General features: G+C 52.2%; 1 protein-coding gene across 1 annotated transcript; it reads left to right on the forward strand.

Moving 5' to 3' along the window:
• Nucleotides 1–924: 924 nt before the first annotated feature.
• Nucleotides 925–14110, forward strand: ABCB9 (ATP binding cassette subfamily B member 9). Its single transcript, XM_033076062.2, has 12 exons — nucleotides 925–1009; nucleotides 2420–3111; nucleotides 3452–3566; nucleotides 4008–4138; nucleotides 5127–5332; nucleotides 5712–5909; nucleotides 7422–7550; nucleotides 8651–8839; nucleotides 9334–9507; nucleotides 10915–11074; nucleotides 11165–11301; nucleotides 12404–14110. Exons 2-12 carry the CDS (start codon nucleotides 2499–2501, stop codon nucleotides 12731–12733), a joined length of 2382 nt encoding a protein of 793 aa, XP_032931953.1. The 5' UTR covers nucleotides 925–1009; nucleotides 2420–2498; the 3' UTR covers nucleotides 12734–14110.
• The last annotated feature ends 3218 nt before the right edge of the window (nucleotides 14111–17328 follow it).

The raw sequence follows: 17328 nt of genomic DNA on the forward strand, positions 1-17328 counted from the left end.
TGTTTCCTGCAGCTTAAAAGTGTCCCTGCTGTGAGCCTGAGCCAGGAATAGTCACTCCAGGTCTGACTGTGTTCCTGGTGGATGTGGGAAGGGCTTGAAGTGAGATTTTTGTTTTGTTTTAAGCACTTATTAGCAGAAATAAAATCAACAACAGAGTGTGGTGGTTTTGGTTTTGGTTATCCAGAGAAAAATGAATTTGTCTTTTGTAACATCACCATTCTGTTCTCTCCAGAAATGGTGTGAACTCCAGGAATTCTGACATCTGTGTCTGTGCTGCTGAGGGTCACAGGGGTGGTTTTTGTTTAACTCTAAAAACACATGGAAACTTTGGGAAAATGACACTGCCCTGTCCCTCTGTCAGCCCTCTAGCCCACCTGGATGCATGGGTGCTGTCCAGGGAAGAGCCTGAGCCCTTCTGCTCCTTGAGAGTTAGAGTGGGAGGTGAAGGGGAAAAGGAATTTACAAGCTGGATTTCTTGAAAGTGGATCCCTCTGTGTTAGGGGTTAATTAAACCCTTGTCAAGTCCCTCTCGAGGGGTTAATTAAACCTCTGCTGAGCCCCTCTTTAAGGATTAACTTATTCATCATTAACATCATTATGTATCATTAAAATATGATTTCTAGCCCCTTTTCCGGTTGCTTTTGAGCCAACTCATGTTGTATTTTCCCTCTCTACTGCAGAAGTGACACAGAACCAATAAAACAATTTTTAAAAATTCAAACACATCTATATTCAGAGAGGATAAAAAAACCCCTAAGGTGGGGAAATTTCCGGGGCTGCCTTTTCCGCGTTGGGCTGGGGTTTACCGGACCGGGGGCACCGGGGACCCCCAAATTCGGGTCTCATGGGGGGGTCCCCGCGCTGTGGGCGGGGCCGGGCGCGCGCCGCAGGGGAGGGCGTGGCTGGGGGCGTGGCCAAGGCAGAGCCACGCCCAGCACCGACCTTGTTCCCGGGACGCGTCGCCGCCGCTCGGAACGGGCTGATCCCGCTGATCCCCGAGCCGCCGCCGGTAAGAGCCGGGCGAGGCTGAGCTGCCGCCGAGGGGGGAGCCGTGTGTGGGTGTCCGGCCGGGGTAGGGCGGGCACGGCCCTTCCCCGGTGTCCCCCGACACCCTCGGGACGTTCTGCTCCGTGGGAAGGCGGGATGCGAGTGGGGACCTTGGGCTGTGCCTTGGGGGCTGGGGACACTGCTGCGGGTGGTGGGGAGCTGCGGTGGCTGCCTCCTACTCCTCCTTCTCCTCCTCCTCCTCCACGGGCCGGATCCGCGCAGCTTTGCAGCGGATGGCAGCAGCGAGCAGCCTGGGAAGCGTGTGCTGCTCCTCCCTGGCATCGCTGCTCTGCTCTGCTCTGCCTCCATCCCTCCTTCCCCACCCACCCCGTGCTTATCCAAACTGCAGCCTCTGCCCTGCTTTCCTCCGCTTTTTTAGCTTTTTACCCAGCCAGCAGCTCTCGCCCAAGGGCGCAGCTTGCGCGGTGCCGAGGGCTGCCCTTGGTGCCTGGGTTTGGTTTTGGGGGCCGGAGTGTGGCCGGCACATGGCACCCCCTGTCCGCACTGTGCACCGTCACCAGCTGCTGACCCAGCACAAATCCCAGCTTCAGGGACCTCCCTCTTGCCAACGCGTGGCTCCTCAAGGCATGGCACCGGAGCAGGAGCCCGGCTCACAGCAAGTCGAGCTTTCTGCCCTTTCCGTGTCCATTCAGAGCCTGTCCCTCCATCGCTGCTCCTGGGTGACAGCAGAGGCAGCTCCTTCCCGTCCCGGAGCCTCCCTCTCCCGCGGGACGCGGCTGTGGAATTCCAATCCCTTTTTAATTTCCTCTCGGGATTTTTGTTGTGTCATTGAACTGCACGCTGGCTGCACAGCGGGTTTAGTGAGCGACTTCGAATTAATATCCGAGAGGACTGGGGACAGTGAGGTGTGACAAGCTGCAGTACCTATGGTTTAGTCTTATTTTCATGAGGGGATCCATCGAAGAGCTGAGCTGCTCCCTTGTCTACTTTCCTACGATTTTGACTGATTGGTTTCAGCTTTGTCCTGGGGAAGGTGGGCAGGGACTCTGGGATCATGACTGTCCAGTTTAACACCTGCACAGCTCCCTAGAGCAGGACACGTGGCTGCAGGGATCTCATGGCAGCACCCAGCAAGCAGGGACAAAGATTTCCATCGGGACACGCAGATTTCTGCTTTGGGATTCAGGATGGGTGAAGTCATCCGGGAGAGAAGTTTGTTTTCATTTGTGCTGCTCATTTAATGAAATACCTTGGGGCGTGTGCAGCAGGGGAGGGGAGGGAGGTGCAGACAGGGGTGTCTGGGGTCAGGATGGGTGGGTGGGGCGCTGGCACGGTTGTCCCCCCATCCTGCTTCCCTTTCCCTGCCTCCTCCCTGGGGTAAATAACCCCGTTCCCCTCTTCTACCCCGCAGCAGAGGCCGACATGAGCCCATCCTTGCTGTGTTAGGGCTGCCCCTCACGCCGTCAGTGACCTCCAGGCTGGTGACGAGGATGCGCGCCTGGAAGGCGGTGGCCAGCACGCTGGCGCTCAGCGGGGCCGACGTGGTGGTCACCACGCTGCTCTACACCCACGGCCAGGGCGGCCGGAATGTCCTGCAGGACCTGCGGCACTTCAACATCTTCAACTCTCTGCTGGACATCTGGGGGGGCTGCCTGTACCGCAGCTGCGTGCTGCTGGGGGCCGCCATCGGCGTGGCCACCAACACGGCCTACGGGCCCCGGCGGCTGCGCGCGTCGCGGACCTTCATCGCCGTCGTCTGCCTCCTCATGGGCATCTACATGATGGTGAAGCTGCTGCTCTACTCGGAGGTGCGGAAAACCATCAGGGACCCCTGGTTCTGGGGGCTCTTTGCCTGGACCTATGTGGCGCTGGCGGCCACCTTCGGGCTGTGGCAGCTGCTGGCCTGTGTCACCTCCTCCCGCGAGGCGCTGGGGCCCGGCTCTGAGTCCCGTGCTGAGGTGGAGGAGAGCTGTGATGGGGGCACCTCCAGGGACAAGAGGGAGGAGGCAGCAGGTCCCACCATCCATAAACTGCTGTCCTACACCAAGCCAGACGCCTTCTTCCTGGGCATCGCCTCCTTCTTCCTCCTCGTGGCCGCCTTGGGTGAGTGAAGGGACCTGGCAGGGCATGGGGTGCTTCTGTCCTCACCAGGAGGGATGGAGGAGCTGTGGAAGCACCCTAGGATTGCTTTTTTTAGGGGGTGCTGGGTGGCACGTGCTGCATGAGGTTGGTGAAAAATGTAATAAGGAAAAAACAAATGCAATAGGGATAAAATACACTGGGAGTGCAACATCCCCATGTGCCACAGGGCTTGTTGTGTGATGGCTGAGTATTTCTGTGGAGGGAATGGGGCTGTCCACAGGCTGACACAGTTGGGAATACAGGTCCTGTGCCAATCCCATGCAGTGGGGCTGACCCTGCCTGTCCTGTGCTTGTCCTGCAGGAGAGACCTTCCTGCCCTACTACACAGGGCTGGCCATCGACGGCATCGTGGTGCAGAAGAGCATGGATCGCTTCTCCACAGCCGTGCTGGTCATGTCCCTGCTCGCCATAGGAAGGTAATCCAGGGGCTGGGTTTGGCCCTGGCAAGGAATTTGGGGTTTTCCCACAGGAGCTCGTGGTGATGGTGGGCACAGGCACCCACTCCACCAGACCCCAGGGATGTGCTGGGAATTCTGGATGCAGAGAGGCCGTGGCTGGCAGTCACGAGGCTTTTGTGTGGCCCTTCATGTCCATCTGCTGGAGGTGGGGGAGCAGGAATGGACACAGGGAATGGGTTCCCTGGGCAATGCTGTTCCAGCAGTGCTGTGTTCCCTCCCAAAACTTGTGACCACCACGGTTAGCACCAGCCACCACTGTGCTGGTGGCCCCCAGGAGAGGTGTGGGCTGGTGAAAAGTGCTGTCAGCACTGCCCAGGCCCTTGGCCCGGCGTGGGGGTGTTTGTGTTGCTGAGAGGGTTTCGTGTCCATGGCTCTATAACGTTTCTTATCTGCAATTAGCTCATTTGCCGCAGGTATCCGGGGCGGCGTTTTCACGCTCATCTTTGCAAGGCTGAACATCCGCCTTCGCAACTGCCTCTTCAGGTCGCTGGTGTCTCAGGAGATGAGTTTTTTTGATGAGAATCGCACAGGTTGGTTCCTCTCTCACCTGGATTTGCCCTAACCCCTCTTTCTCAGATTTTTTCCCCTTGGCTTGCTCTTCTGTCACACAGCAGACTGGGGGCAGACAGAGGCAGCACCCACGTGCTGGTGGTTAGAAATAGGGGCAGAAAGCTTTTCCCTTTCTGTGGCCTCCCTCTGTGGGGATGTCCCATTGCCACCCATCAAGTCTCACCCCCAAAACTCCCATTTCCTTTCTCCCTATTGGTGGGCTTCTCTCCAGCTCTGCTCCTGTCCCTGAAACTTTGGATGTGTGAGGCTTGCTGGGTGTGCTTGTTCCTTTCCCTGCTCACATTTCAGTCCTGTCCCAGACCATGCCACTCTGGTGTAATTTTCACACATTTAATTTTGTCTTGGTGGTATTTTTAGTTTTGAGGCTGTTGCTGTATTTAGCAGTGCCTTGGTAGCTGAGAACAGCAGAGATGTTACTGGAAGTGGGATACGGGTAACCCTGGACTTGCACAAAAGCATGGGAATTCAGCTGGACTCAAACACAGGCCAAGGATTTAGGAGTTCAGTGTGATGTTTGCTGGCTGTAACACTCAGCTCCACCAAAAGGCACCGCCAGAGCTTCACCCCTCAGTAGTGGACCCTTCCTCAGGTCCCTTGGGTCGGCTCCAGGCTGTGGGCTGTGTGTGGCCTGTGGCTGCCCTCCAGCACAGGATGCTGCCACAGTCCCCTTTGCTGTCCCACAGCCACCCTTGGTGACCCAGGGATGTGGCTTGTGCTTCAGGTGCCACCTCCTGCTCCTCATGCACGCAGCAATCTGAGCTCCTCCGTCTTGCTTTGCACCCACAGTGGTGGAGAGTTGCCCCCCTTCCATGGCACCCCTCAGACCCCCGGCTGCTTGGATGGGGAGCTCCATCTGGCTCTGCCATGGGGTGTGAGACACAGCCAGGCAGTGACCTGCCGTGGTGACACGTCCCTGCTCTCCCCTTCCCCGACCCCTCGTTGCTGCAGGGGACGTCATCTCCCGCCTGACGTCGGACACGACCATCGTGAGCGACCTGGTCTCCCAGAACATCAACATCTTCCTGCGCAACGTGGTGAAGGCCACGGGCGTGATCTTCTTCATGTTCAGCCTCTCCTGGAAGCTCTCCCTGGTCACCTTCATGGGCTTCCCCATCATCATGCTGGTGTCTGATGTCTATGGGAAGTACTACCAGGTAGGCAGGAGCAGCTGGCATTGCCACAGTGCGGGGTTGGTCTCCATGGGAATCCATCAAGGAGCTTATGGGTGGCCTTGGAGCCAGTGGCAGTGGTGCTGGATTGTTTTGCTGCCAGCAGGTGGGGCAGGAAGGTGACATTAAACCTGTGTGAGCAGACAGGTGTAGCCTGGGCTCTTACCTTGCTTCGTGCCCAGGAGTGGAAGCATCTCAGATCTGACAGAAGAGGTGGTTGGGCTGTGGAATGTCCTGCATGCATCTGCCTGTCCTTGTGCCATCTCTCCTCCCCATTTGGAGTCCCTTGGTGGAACTGGGGCGAGAGGGGAGATGTGAGCATGGCACCTGCTGAGCTCCCTGTGCCTCCCCCTGCTCCCTGCAGAAGCTCTCCAAGGATGTGCAGAGCGCTCTGGCCAAGGCCAACAACACGGCTGAGGAGACCATCTCGGCCATGAAGACCGTCCGCAGCTTCGCCAACGAGGAGACGGAGGCCAACGTGTACTGGCAGAAGCTGCAGCAGGTGTACAAGCTCAACAAGAGGGAGGCCATGGCTTACACCTACTATGTCTGGTCCAGCGGGGTAGGTGATGGCCCTGGGGCTTCCCTGCATGGGGCTGGGGTGGGCAGGAGTCTCTCCAGGTCCCAGAGCACACGTGGTTCTCTGTGGGGTGAGCCCAGCCCTGCTGTCTGCTGCCAGCAATCCCTGGGCTCTTGATCGTTTGTTATTTTCATCCATCAAAAAAACACATCCTGTTCCATCCCGAGGCAGCGTTGTGTCATTCCATGGAACTGCCTGTTTTCCCCTGCAAATGGGGCAGTGATTGATAAGAGCTCAAGGTCGTGGAGCAGCCCATGGCTGCGTGGTGCTGCAGTGTGTGCCTGTGCCAGCTCCGCTCCGGGGCTCCGGCTGGAGCAGCCGCGGCGTTGGTTGAGCTCCTGCTCAGGAACGGAGAATTTCTGTGTGTGGGTGGTGGCAGGGGGAGGCTGCTGGACTTGGGCTTTGGGTTTTGTTACTTTTTTTTTTTCTCCCCCTGCAAAGTGCTTTTTCATTGTTTAACACCAGATGGTTTGGGACTTCTCCAGTGTTGGCAAAATCCTCACGTGAGGCTGCCCTTGTCTCTGCACATTCAGGGATCAAGGCAGTCTGTGAGCTCTGGTGCCTTCGTGCAGCTGTGAGAGTCTTTATGGTTTCCCAAATCTGGAAACAAAATGGGAGCATTATTAGGGTTTTATTGTTTCTGGGCTCCCAGGTGAAGCTGGAGCATGAACTGATCCTGACAAATCTAAGAAGGCAAAATCCCAAAAAACCCACTCCTGCAGGGCTCACATAGAATGAAGAATGGATATAGCTCAGTCCTTCTTGCAGGGAACACAGGAGCTTGAGGTCAGATCATGGCAGAGCCATATAGGAGGCATTTTTTTCCCCTGTATTTTTGTCTGTGTGAATTTACAGCCTCTTCTGGTCCCATGGGCACCAGGGCATCGCTGCTTTTTGGAGCACCGGGGCAGCATGGAACAAAACCAGCTGAATAAAAGGGGCTGATATTTCACATCACAGCTGAGCTGTCTCCTTTCTAGAGTAGGTGGTACCCCCCACACTGACTTCAGACAACAGCTGGGGTTATGCTTCAAGGACTTGTACAGGCAAGGAAGTTAATTCTGCATTTAACTCCTGGCTTGATTTTGTGTTCTAAATTAAAATGTGTCACACTCATATAACAGAAAGTTTATTTTAGTGGTGAGGTGACTGCTTGCCGTGGATAATTTAACATAGATTATTATGCTTGAGGACCTTAGTCCAAGAGAGTTCATGAGATGCTCTGTTATTTCAGATAAATTCTGCCTCCTTGGCTGCTGTCCCTTGGGACTTGTTTTGTTGAACGATATCTGCCCAGCTCCTTAAATCAGCCCATGTACTCGAGTTGTTTTTCTCATTTCCATGCTCACTCCTAGGGCTGTCAGCTGCACTGTCAGGGATCCTCAGTTCAAGGCTCAAAGAATAAATGTCAGCACATGAAGTTTGGGCTGTTGTGTGAGTAATGACAAAATATCCCTTGTCCTTGCTGATCCTGGGGTGTTTTCTTCCTTTCAGCTGACGCTGCTGGTGGTCCAGGTCAGCATCCTTTACTATGGTGGGCACCTCGTGATCTCTGGGCAAATGACAAGTGGGAACCTGATATCCTTCATCATTTATGAGTTTGTCTTGGGAGACTGCATGGAGGTGAGTCAGTTCTAGCAGGGAATCCCAAACTGGGTTGGGTTGGAAGGGACCTTAAAGACCATCTTACTCCAACTCCTTGCCACAGGCAGGGGCACCTTCCACACCTTCCCAGGCTGCTCCAAGCCTCATCCAACCCAGCCTTGGACCTTGGACACTTCTGGGTAACCTGTGCCAGGGCCTCCCCACACTCTGGGCTACCCCTTCTATCTCCCTGAAGGTCCCAGGGCAGTTGCAGGGAGAGGTCCAGTGCTGAGTTTCCCATGACACATTCCTTAGGAGCTGGGGCACTGCCAGAGCGGGGTTTCTCCCCTCTGCTCCCCATTCCTCCCCTGCTGTGGTCCCACAACCTTCATGTTCCTGAAGAAGTTTGTCCCCCCAAAAAGGCAACTGGGACCAGAGGGGTCAGGCTGGCCCTGCTGAAGGGCAGAGCCCTGGCTGCCTGCCAAGCACATTTCCTGGCGTGAAGAATGAAGGGATTACAAAGCTGCCTGTTAAATTTCAGGCTTCATTAAAAACTTAATTATATTACTTTTTTTTTTCTCTGGAATAGGCTGCAAGCTGCTGCGTTGGCAGCACGTTAGCAACATGGGATTGTGGGTGGGATGGTAGAGCCCACCCAGGGCTGCCTTCCCCTTGCAGAGGCATAAATTTGGCTAATCCAGGCAGGAATGATCCAGTCGAGGTTTCCTCACAGCCAAGTGTGGTTTTGGTGGTTCTTCAGCCTCTGGGCAGGGGCAGAGCAGAGCTGGAGGCAGCTTGCCTGGCTCTCACCATCTGCTCAGATGACTGCAGGCTCTGGTGGGGTTCCCAAGCTGTGGTTTTGGTGGGGATTTAGTTTGGTTTGGGGGTTCTTTTCCCTCCTGGTGGGGTGGGCAGTTACAGTACAAACTGTTCTGCGGCTCTGGGTTTAATATTGAAAAACTCCTTTTCTCTGGGTTGTCCACCCAACAGAGGAGGAAGAGTTTTCTTTTCCTGTGTCTGATGACTGCAGTCAATGTCAGGCAATGGCAGATTTGGGAAAGCTCCAGCTGTTCTCCTTAGGAGTGGCACTGATTCCCTCCTCACTCGGGAAGGTCTCACCGTGTCCTGTTCCCTTGCAGTCCATCGGCTCTGTGTACAGCGGCCTCATGCAGGGGGTGGGAGCTGCTGAGAAGGTTTTTGAGTTCATTGACCGCAAGCCCACGATGGTGCACGACGGGTCCCTGGCCCCGGATCACGTGGATGGCAAGGTGGAGTTCAGGAATGTCACCTTCTCCTACCGCACTCGCTCCGCAACGCAGGTGCTCCAGGTGAGCCCCGTGGGCACTGCCCGCTCCCAGCACCACGGCTGCTGCTCCAGCCTGGCCAGAGCCGAGCCCCAGCCCCTGGGCAGTGTCAGCTGCCTGTCAGAGATGGGTAAAGGCAGGCTCAGTGCGTGCTGGAAAACAGATTAAAAGGAGCAGCGGGTGTTTAGGGCCAGCCTTCCTTACTAGGAATGAGCTTTATTAATAAAAGCCTTGTTCCCTGCTCAGGCATTAAACATGTCAGCATGGTACAGGGCTCTGTGCCAAGCTGCTTCAGACTGTTTCTGGGATCATGAGGCAGGGGGAAGCAGCAAAGAGGTCAGTTTGATTTTTAGAGGACCTGCTACATCAGCAGGCAAATCTGAAGCAATTTGCTTCTTCAGAGCCAGCAGAAATGCTGATGTGGCACATCACCAAGGCAGAGGGTCACTGTGGCCAGGTTCTGGCTACTTCTCTTGTAAAAGCCTGGACCTGAGCACGCTCTCCCATCCATGTTGCAGAACGTGTCCTTCACCCTGCACCCCGGCAAAGTGACAGCACTGGTGGGCCCTTCAGGGAGTGGGAAGAGCTCCTGTGTCAACATCCTGGAGAACTTCTACCCTCTGCAGGACGGGCAGGTGCTGCTGGATGGGCGTCCCATTAACATGTACGATCACAAGTACCTGCACTCCGTGGTACGAGCGACTGATACCCGTATTCTGGTTGTGATTCCTGTGTTCTGCTTAGCCCAGTGACCACCTGCAGGGCTCAGAGGGGATGCATGGCATTGCTGCACGTTGCTTTGGATTTGATCTGGCAGCTTCAGAAACGTCCAGAAAGCTGGAGGCTTGGAAGTGGTCCAAGAAATTAATTTGGATAATTTGTGGGGGTGGAAGGGAAAGGGATGGAGGGTGGTTTCAAGGGGAAGGGGAAGCCTTCCAAAAACAGAACAAAAAACATGTTTTGTTTGGTATTTTTTGGCCAACACAGTAGAAATATGTTTTTGGCTGTTGGATTAATTATCATCTAAATTGGGTTTGGAAAAAGAGTTTTGCATTCCTCCAGCAATTACTACCTTAAGATCTTAAAGTAATTCTCAGCTAATGGGGAGTTAAACCTCTCAGGATCCTGGCAGCAGCTGGAGCACCAGAAGGGCTGATGCTTTGCCTGGGAGAGGGGTCTGGGCCCCTCAGCTCTCATCTGTGTGTCAGCACAGATCAGCCTTCATCTCTGCAAGTAACTGCCTCCTTTGTTTGCCCCCAGAGCAAATGGCCTCAGCAGTCAGCAGGAAAACCTGAAAACAATTGATCAGAGACAGGCTGGAGAGCCAAAGTCACTGTGACTAATTTACATTCCCTGCCCGTATGGAGTGAAAATCAAAGGCCAAGCAAGTCTTTCAGTTTAGAAAGCCTGGTGTGGTGTTAGGGGCATGGGCAGAAGTCAATTAAAATATGACTGTGTCTCCCTGGCTTTCTCATGCACAGTTCTGAGTAACAGTTTGAAAGGTTTGATTTATTCCAATATCAAGGGTTTGATAAAGCAGCTGAACGTGACAGTGAACAGCCATGGCTGTAAGGCAGGACAGGGAGACTCTAGCTAAGCAATTAAGGAATTGCAGCAGTTACATCCCTAACTTGCTCATTTGGGATTAAAAGATGCAAGAGGGCTCATTCACATGGCCCAAGTGTGACTACTGGCCTTGAAAGGAAAATCAGGAAAGGCCTGGGAAAGGGTCTCTCTCCAGCTTGACTTATCCCAGCAACTGGTTTTCCACTCTGGGAAAAGCAAACAGTAATGGGAATAACAGATCTGGAGCAAAACCACAGCAGGCTTTAGGAGGGGGAAGCCCATCCCAGATACCAACGTGCCAGCATTGCATCAGGTTTCTTTCCTGCGAAAAGAAATTTGCATCTTTCCAGCAGAAGATGCAAACTGGGCGCCCTGGCTTTGGCATCCTCACTGGAAGCTCACCTTGAGCAGCTCTATTTCTTTGTTAATGACATTTCTGTATCTTGATCTCAGTCCTTACTCAGCAGGAACAAATATCAGTGGTCTGAGATATCATTCTGCTCCTGACCCCTGCTCTCCCTTGCTTCCTGCAGATCTCCCTGGTGAGCCAGGAGCCTGTGCTGTTCGCCCGCTCTATTGCAGACAATATTTCCTATGGTTTAACTTCAGCCTCCTTCGAGTCAGTGGTTCAGGCTGCCCAAAAAGCCAACGCCCACAACTTCATCACCGAGCTGCAGGACGGCTACCACACAGGTACCCACCCCGCTGCTGGGCCTGGAGCTGCTTCCTGCCACCTCTTGAGTTTTATTTTGACCCCTTCCGCTCTCTCCCTTGACCCAACAGAGGCAGGTGAGAAGGGAGCTCAGCTCTCAGGTGGGCAGAAGCAGAGGGTGGCGATTGCCAGGGCCTTGATCCGAGCCCCTCCCATCCTCATCCTGGATGAAGCCACGAGCGCGCTGGATGCAGAGAGCGAGCACGCGGTGAGCGGCTGACCTGGGTGTTTGGGACAAAGAGGGTTTGGAGGATGGGCTGTAGCCTCAGTTTGCAGCCAGTGGACAAACTTACTCTGGACATGGTGTGGTCAGAATACTATTCAGAATGGTCAGAATTCCGGCTAATTCCATAGCAGGAATTTTCTTGTATGCTCTTGTAGCCACCCAGAAAGGAATAATTCCATGCTCACAGCAGCCAGTGCCTGGCAAATCTGATGAGGTGGGGTCTTTGCTGATTTTTTTTCAACGTGGAAAGTGTTAATTGGCATGCAGAGAGTCCATGCAGCCTTTTAGGACAGGATACAGAGGAAGACTCTGTAAAATGGTCCTGCAGCAGGGAGAGTAGGACTGCCTGAGCTCAAATCCCAGCCGAGGCACCAAGGGAGCCACACTTGCAGGAAAAGCTTTGAGCATCCTGTGAAGTGGTTTATCTGTCTGGGATGTGATGCAGCAGCAGCAGTTTGGCCTCCCTGATGCAATGACATGAGGGAAAACCTGTTAAAGGCTGGGACAAATCCTGCTGGGGCAGCCCAAGTGTCTGACCTTGGAGCAGCTTGCTGCCTCTCAGGTCCTCAGTCACATGTGGTAGCTGATGCCAGCCCAGGGCTGGTTTTGGCTACCCAGGGGTGTCAGTGTGACATGTGCCTGATGGCCACCTGCCTGCCTTTAGACGTCAGTGCCATTGTCTCTTGACTGGAGAAAAAACCTCTCTTGCCTTGGTACACTCAGGAGAGAATCCTGCTTTTCTGAGCAGCTGCATTCACCAGCTATCAGCTCCCTGCAGTCTCAGCCAGCACCTCCAGATTTGGGGCCCAGCTGTAACAAATCCCCAGCTTGCAGGATCAGAGCTGTGTTCACATCTCACCTGGCTGGACTGCGATGGGCTGGGAGCTCAGCTGGACATGGTGGTGCTGGCAGAGCTGCAGGGAGCCAGAGAACACATCTCAGAGTCAGAGGAGAACACATCTCAGAGTCAGAGGAGAACACATCTCAGAGTCAGAGGAGAACACAGAGTCAGAGGAGAACACATCTCCTGTCCAGAGCTGCTGCTGTCCCAGTGCCCGGGCACTGACGCCTTTTCTCCCCGCAGATCCAGCAGGCGATCTACGGCGACTTGCAGAACCACACGGTGCTGGTCATAGCTCACAGGCTGAGCACTGTGGAGAGGGCACACAACATCATTGTGCTGGACAAGGGCCGCGTGGTGCAGCAGGGCTCGCACAAGGAGCTGATGGAAGAAGGAGGCCTTTATTCCAAGCTGGTGCAGAGACAGATCCTGGGGCTGGAGGGGGGCGGCACGGACAGTGTGCAGCCTGCAGCCTGGGGGGATTCGGCCAAGGCTCCCGGTGGGCTGGAGGAGGAGTTCAGGATAGACCATTCCCTGGCACAGGACGATTTCACCAACGCTGCTCCCAAGTGAGGGCGGCCACGGCCGCGCTCGGACGCTCCCTGGACGCTGGGACGGCGCCGCTGGCTCGCCCCGTGTCACACACCCTGCACCCCCAAACACACACCATAGAGCTTCCTGGTGGCACCTGCCAGCTGCCAAAACAGGGATTCACTCGAGGGAGCTGGGTCTTTAGCAATTCTCAGCATTTCTACTGGGTTTCTTTTCTTACTACCAGTAACTCCTCTCGACTGGGACTTTTCTCCCATCGATCTGCATGTGTAACTGCTATTAACTGTAATGGATGTTAAATGCATGCGTGGAGGGGAAGGTTGAAAACCCCTCCAGGAATTTCAGGGGGTGGCTTTTGTGGCTGGATAGAAAAATGGTGACTGTAAAGCAAGGTCCTGCTCCCTCTGTCAATCTATGGGGCTAATCCAAAGTTGGCTGAAGCCTGCAGGGGGTTCCCTTTGGCTTTGGTGAAAACTGGATCACTCCCATGGAGCTGAATGCCAGGAGAGTTTTGCACTGAGTGCCTGCAGGCTCAGGCTCTCAACCATTGCTGCTGAGCTTGTATTATGTAGTGTCCATCCTTGCTGGGACAAGCCAGGGGACTGGAGGCAGATGTTACTTTCTCATTTGCTCTCGGTGCTTGGTGGGTGTTTGTTTTTAAGGATGAAATGTTTTACCATAACTGGGTTAGGTTTTGGGGCTTGGGGTTTTTTTGGTTTGATTTGTTTGTAGTTTTTTAATGTTATTTGTGTGCACTGTGCAATGTCTGTCTGGCTCCAGCATCCACTGAGAATTGGTCTGTTACTTCAGATTTTTTTTTAACTCACAACCCCGGTGCTGGTGTGAAAAAAACCACTACTAAAGACAGGCATAAAACACTAAAAAACAGCACTTTATAAATCCCACCAAAGCTTTGTTCAGCTTCAGGCCATGCTAGCGACTTCACTGCATGGGAAATCCTTTCTGTCACGTTCCTTGAAGTCCAACTTCAGCTGCCTGAACTTTATAATGTATTTCTTTGAATATTATTTATTTTAGTATGAGGGACAGAAAGAAATGTGTTGCTCCTAGCCCTTTGGGTTAATGGCTCTGGCTTAGTAGTGTTATCCTGCTATAGATTGGTGAAAAATCCTGTGCAGCCAGGCAGGTGCTGTTTTAAAAATAGCATTTCTAGGGGAACACTGACTTCAGGCTCTGCATAGATAAGAAATTCTCTCAAGCACTTTAGCTCTCATGTTTTCTGATACTTGAATGCTGCTGCATTTTCCTTTCCAGCAGGTTTGCATTTTTGTTATTGGCAATGTTTTGTTTTCATTTAGTGATGTTTTACAAACTCTAAATTTAGTGTCCTTGAGGAGGGATGCTCAAAAGAAATAAAATACTACCTCTGCCACTCAACGTCGAGCCGCTCTGCTCGGGGGTGTTTTTTGCTTTCTGGGTTCTCAAGGTAACGTTCATCTGACACCACAGCTGAACGCAGCTGCTCGTGCACGTGTTCTGGGCAATGACAAGAGGAGCCACAGAGAAGGAGGTATGTCAAACACTTCAGCATCTGATAGTGGCTGGGAGCCCAGCAGCCAGGATAACTCATTTCCATCCCAGATGGATCCCTGGGTGTCAGTCTCCCAGGGAAGGACAGGCAGTCTAACCCCTTCTCAAGGCACAGTGCTCCCTGACTGGAATCTTTTCAGCTGCTGGCTTTTGTGATATGATAACAGTCTGTGCCTCAGAAGAAGAACAAGATCTCTTTTTGTTTTCCCTTCCTCCACTTAGGGAAGCTGTGTGGTGCTTTGAATTCCTCAATCACCCCTTTAGTAAATGGCCAGGAGTTCCTGCTTGATGAAAATTTGCACTGTGGGTATGAGGAGGTTGGGGGTTCCACCCAATGCTGACAGGCAAGTGATTAATTCTGCATTTTTATCAGTACCTGGGAGCAGAATGTGGCCACCAATTCATAGAAGAGGAATTGCTTTCTGCTTAATTAAAAAACTGGAGGAAAACCCAAATTGGGTTACCTGGGAACTAGGGAAGCCAACTCACTCTGCAAAGTACTGGTAGGACAATGATCATTAGTGCATGAGATGCCAGGAAAGACAATTGGGTTGTGTCCTGTGTGTCCCTCCCAGGCAGGGCTGCAAAAAGGGAACTGGAGGATGCAATCAGATTGGTTTTATTGCAAAAACTACACAGAATTTCAGGAAGGGAACCCTGTTTCCCAAGGCTGCAGTGATGATAATGCCAGCATTGTGTTCCCAGGTTAGGTCCAAACAGCTTCAGCTGAAATGGCACACTGGAAACAGCAGATTGTCTCTGCTGGTGGCACCAGTCCAAGCTGATAACAGGGCCTCACTTTGTTCATTGCCACAGGTGCTGAATTCTCTCTTCTGCATCCAGATAACTCAAGGCTACTTTTCCCCTGAGCCTCTCATCTTGTGGCTTGAATGGACCCTTTTATTGTGCTGTTGGCACATGACAAGCTGGCACTGCTTGTGTGCTAAAGCTTTCCTTTACCCTGGAACATTGGTGGGAGCTCCACACACCACCATGGATCCAGCAGAATTCATTTAATGCAGATATTTTTGCCTGCACAAACCCTGGGACTGTATAGAAAATCCTGCCTTTCTAAATCATTCCAACTCCAGCTTCTTTTTGAAGTGAAAATCAGGGTCAGACGTGCCCATTAGCCAGGCTGAGGCTGGCAGTAAAGCTGTGCTTCACCCAAAGCTGCAGTGGGAACTGCTCCAGTGCTGGAACAGAGCAGCTTCCTGGAGCTGCCCAACCCCTCGGGCTGGCTGCCTGTGGGCACTCTGTGTTTCAGGCTCTTCTCCTGGAAACATAGTCTCTGTTCCCTCTGAAACCCTGGACTGTAGAATTTTGTGGCTGTGGCTTTGCAAAGAGTTGGGAATGTGAACAAAATCAGTTCAAGAGCTTCTCAGTTAGAGTGATGGAGATTAAAAATTCCTTTTCTTCAAAGGGAAAAGTTCTCACAGGGAACCCGGAGGGGTTCATCTGAAACCTTAACCTGGGGGCACTGGAGACTGTCCTGGCAGAACTGTAAGCAATTAAGCATTTGAAAGCACAACTGATTGCAAAGTTGACTGTATATCCTATGGCAGGTTGTTTTCCTCACTATTAATAAGCTCTAACCATTCCCTGTAATAGGTATAACCACAGCTTTATTTGATTTAAACAACAGTGAGCCCCATCCAAGGTGAAATCTGAGAGTGGATTCTACAATCCCACTGCTTCCCCAGGGACAGGGAATTGCCCTGTACCCTTGCACAGCCAGGGGCTGTGGCTGACTGACCCAGTAAATGAGCACAGAGTGATGGAAAAAACACAGCTGTGTTTATTCCAACAACTTGTGTCCTGCCACACCAACCTCTGCCTCAATAACCAACTGTGTGTGTTTCAGTGTTTCTAGACCTTCAGCAGGTCTGGAAGTGCCACAAGCAAACAGAAAGTGCTTCTAGCTGGGGTTCAGAGATGTGGTTTAGTCTGGGGAGGAAAAATAAAAGCTGCCTCTTCCATTCCAGCTTCACTGTGAACTTCAGGCAAAGAAAATAAGTGCAGGTAAATAAACCTGCTGCTCTTCTCACACCTGCAGCTCCCTGAAAGGAAGGAGCACCTTACAAACACCTCATTCCTGCTCTCTCAGACAGCAGGGGCACTGATCTCTCAAACAGAACAGCTGTTCCTCTGCCAGGATGCTGAATGTGCAGGTCATTTCCATGTGTGAGAGAATCTGGGTTATGAAAACTAAACAGAAGTATGGGCTGTGCTTAATATACAGAAGGAAGTTAAATTGCAAATAAGCCCCAAAACTTATCTGCACATTGAGCAACCAGACTAATAGGGGTTAATGTACACCAGAGATGAGATTTGCAAATTCAATGTGTACATAACCAACCAGTTTGTCCAGGAAAAGAAAATAAGATGTGAAGGTGACTTGCAAAATATGTCTAAATCTAATAAATATGCATGAGTGCAGTGCTACTGACCGTAAAAGGATATGAGGTACCAGAAGGAAATTCAAGATCAAGTTTAAATAGAAAAAAAAAATTTAACATCTTATTTAAACTAGTCTGAATGCCAGTCCTCCCCAAGATTGGAGCCTGACTTTTTATTCACCATGACATGGCTTCCCCAGTAATCATCACAATTTTTTATTCCATTTCTCCTGTAATAAGAAATCCTGACTTCTGTACTTTGCCTGCTTACAGTTCTAATGTACTTGAATGCTGTCACCCTTCAAAAGGATTTCAGCAAAGGCAAATAGGAACCAAGCCTGGGGAGATGATAAATCCCAGCCTGCAGCACTGCAATATTTGATAAACCCTGTAGCCCAAAATCCTGGTTTATCTGCAATCCTTCATATCCTGTCCAAGTCATGTGCTGTCAAAAACCTTTATCTTTCATGAAGAATGCAGAATGGGAAGGCACCCTCCTACCTGTCCAAACAGAAAATATAAATATACAAAAGCAGTTGACTTCTGTCTTATGTCTCAGCCTCACCTGCTTTTCTGGACAGCTAGAGAACTCAATTATCATGCAGGTGCTGACAAAAGTACTCAAAAGCAACCCAGACTCCTCTCCACCAGAACCTAAATCACCTA

This window comes from Catharus ustulatus, chromosome 18 (assembly GCF_009819885.2).
Source record: "Catharus ustulatus isolate bCatUst1 chromosome 18, bCatUst1.pri.v2, whole genome shotgun sequence".
NCBI lineage: Eukaryota > Metazoa > Chordata > Aves > Passeriformes > Turdidae > Catharus > Catharus ustulatus.

Coding starts and splice junctions, on each gene's coding strand:
- ABCB9 (XM_033076062.2), top strand. CDS start 2,499: ATGCGCGCCTGGAAGGCGGTGGCCAGCACGCTGGCGCTCAGCGGGGCC. Junction 5,333..5,711: donor TCTATGGGAAGTACTACCAG/GTAGGCAGGAGC, acceptor TGCTCCCTGCAG/AAGCTCTCCAAGGATGTGCA. Junction 7,551..8,650: donor TCTTGGGAGACTGCATGGAG/GTGAGTCAGTTC, acceptor GTTCCCTTGCAG/TCCATCGGCTCTGTGTACAG.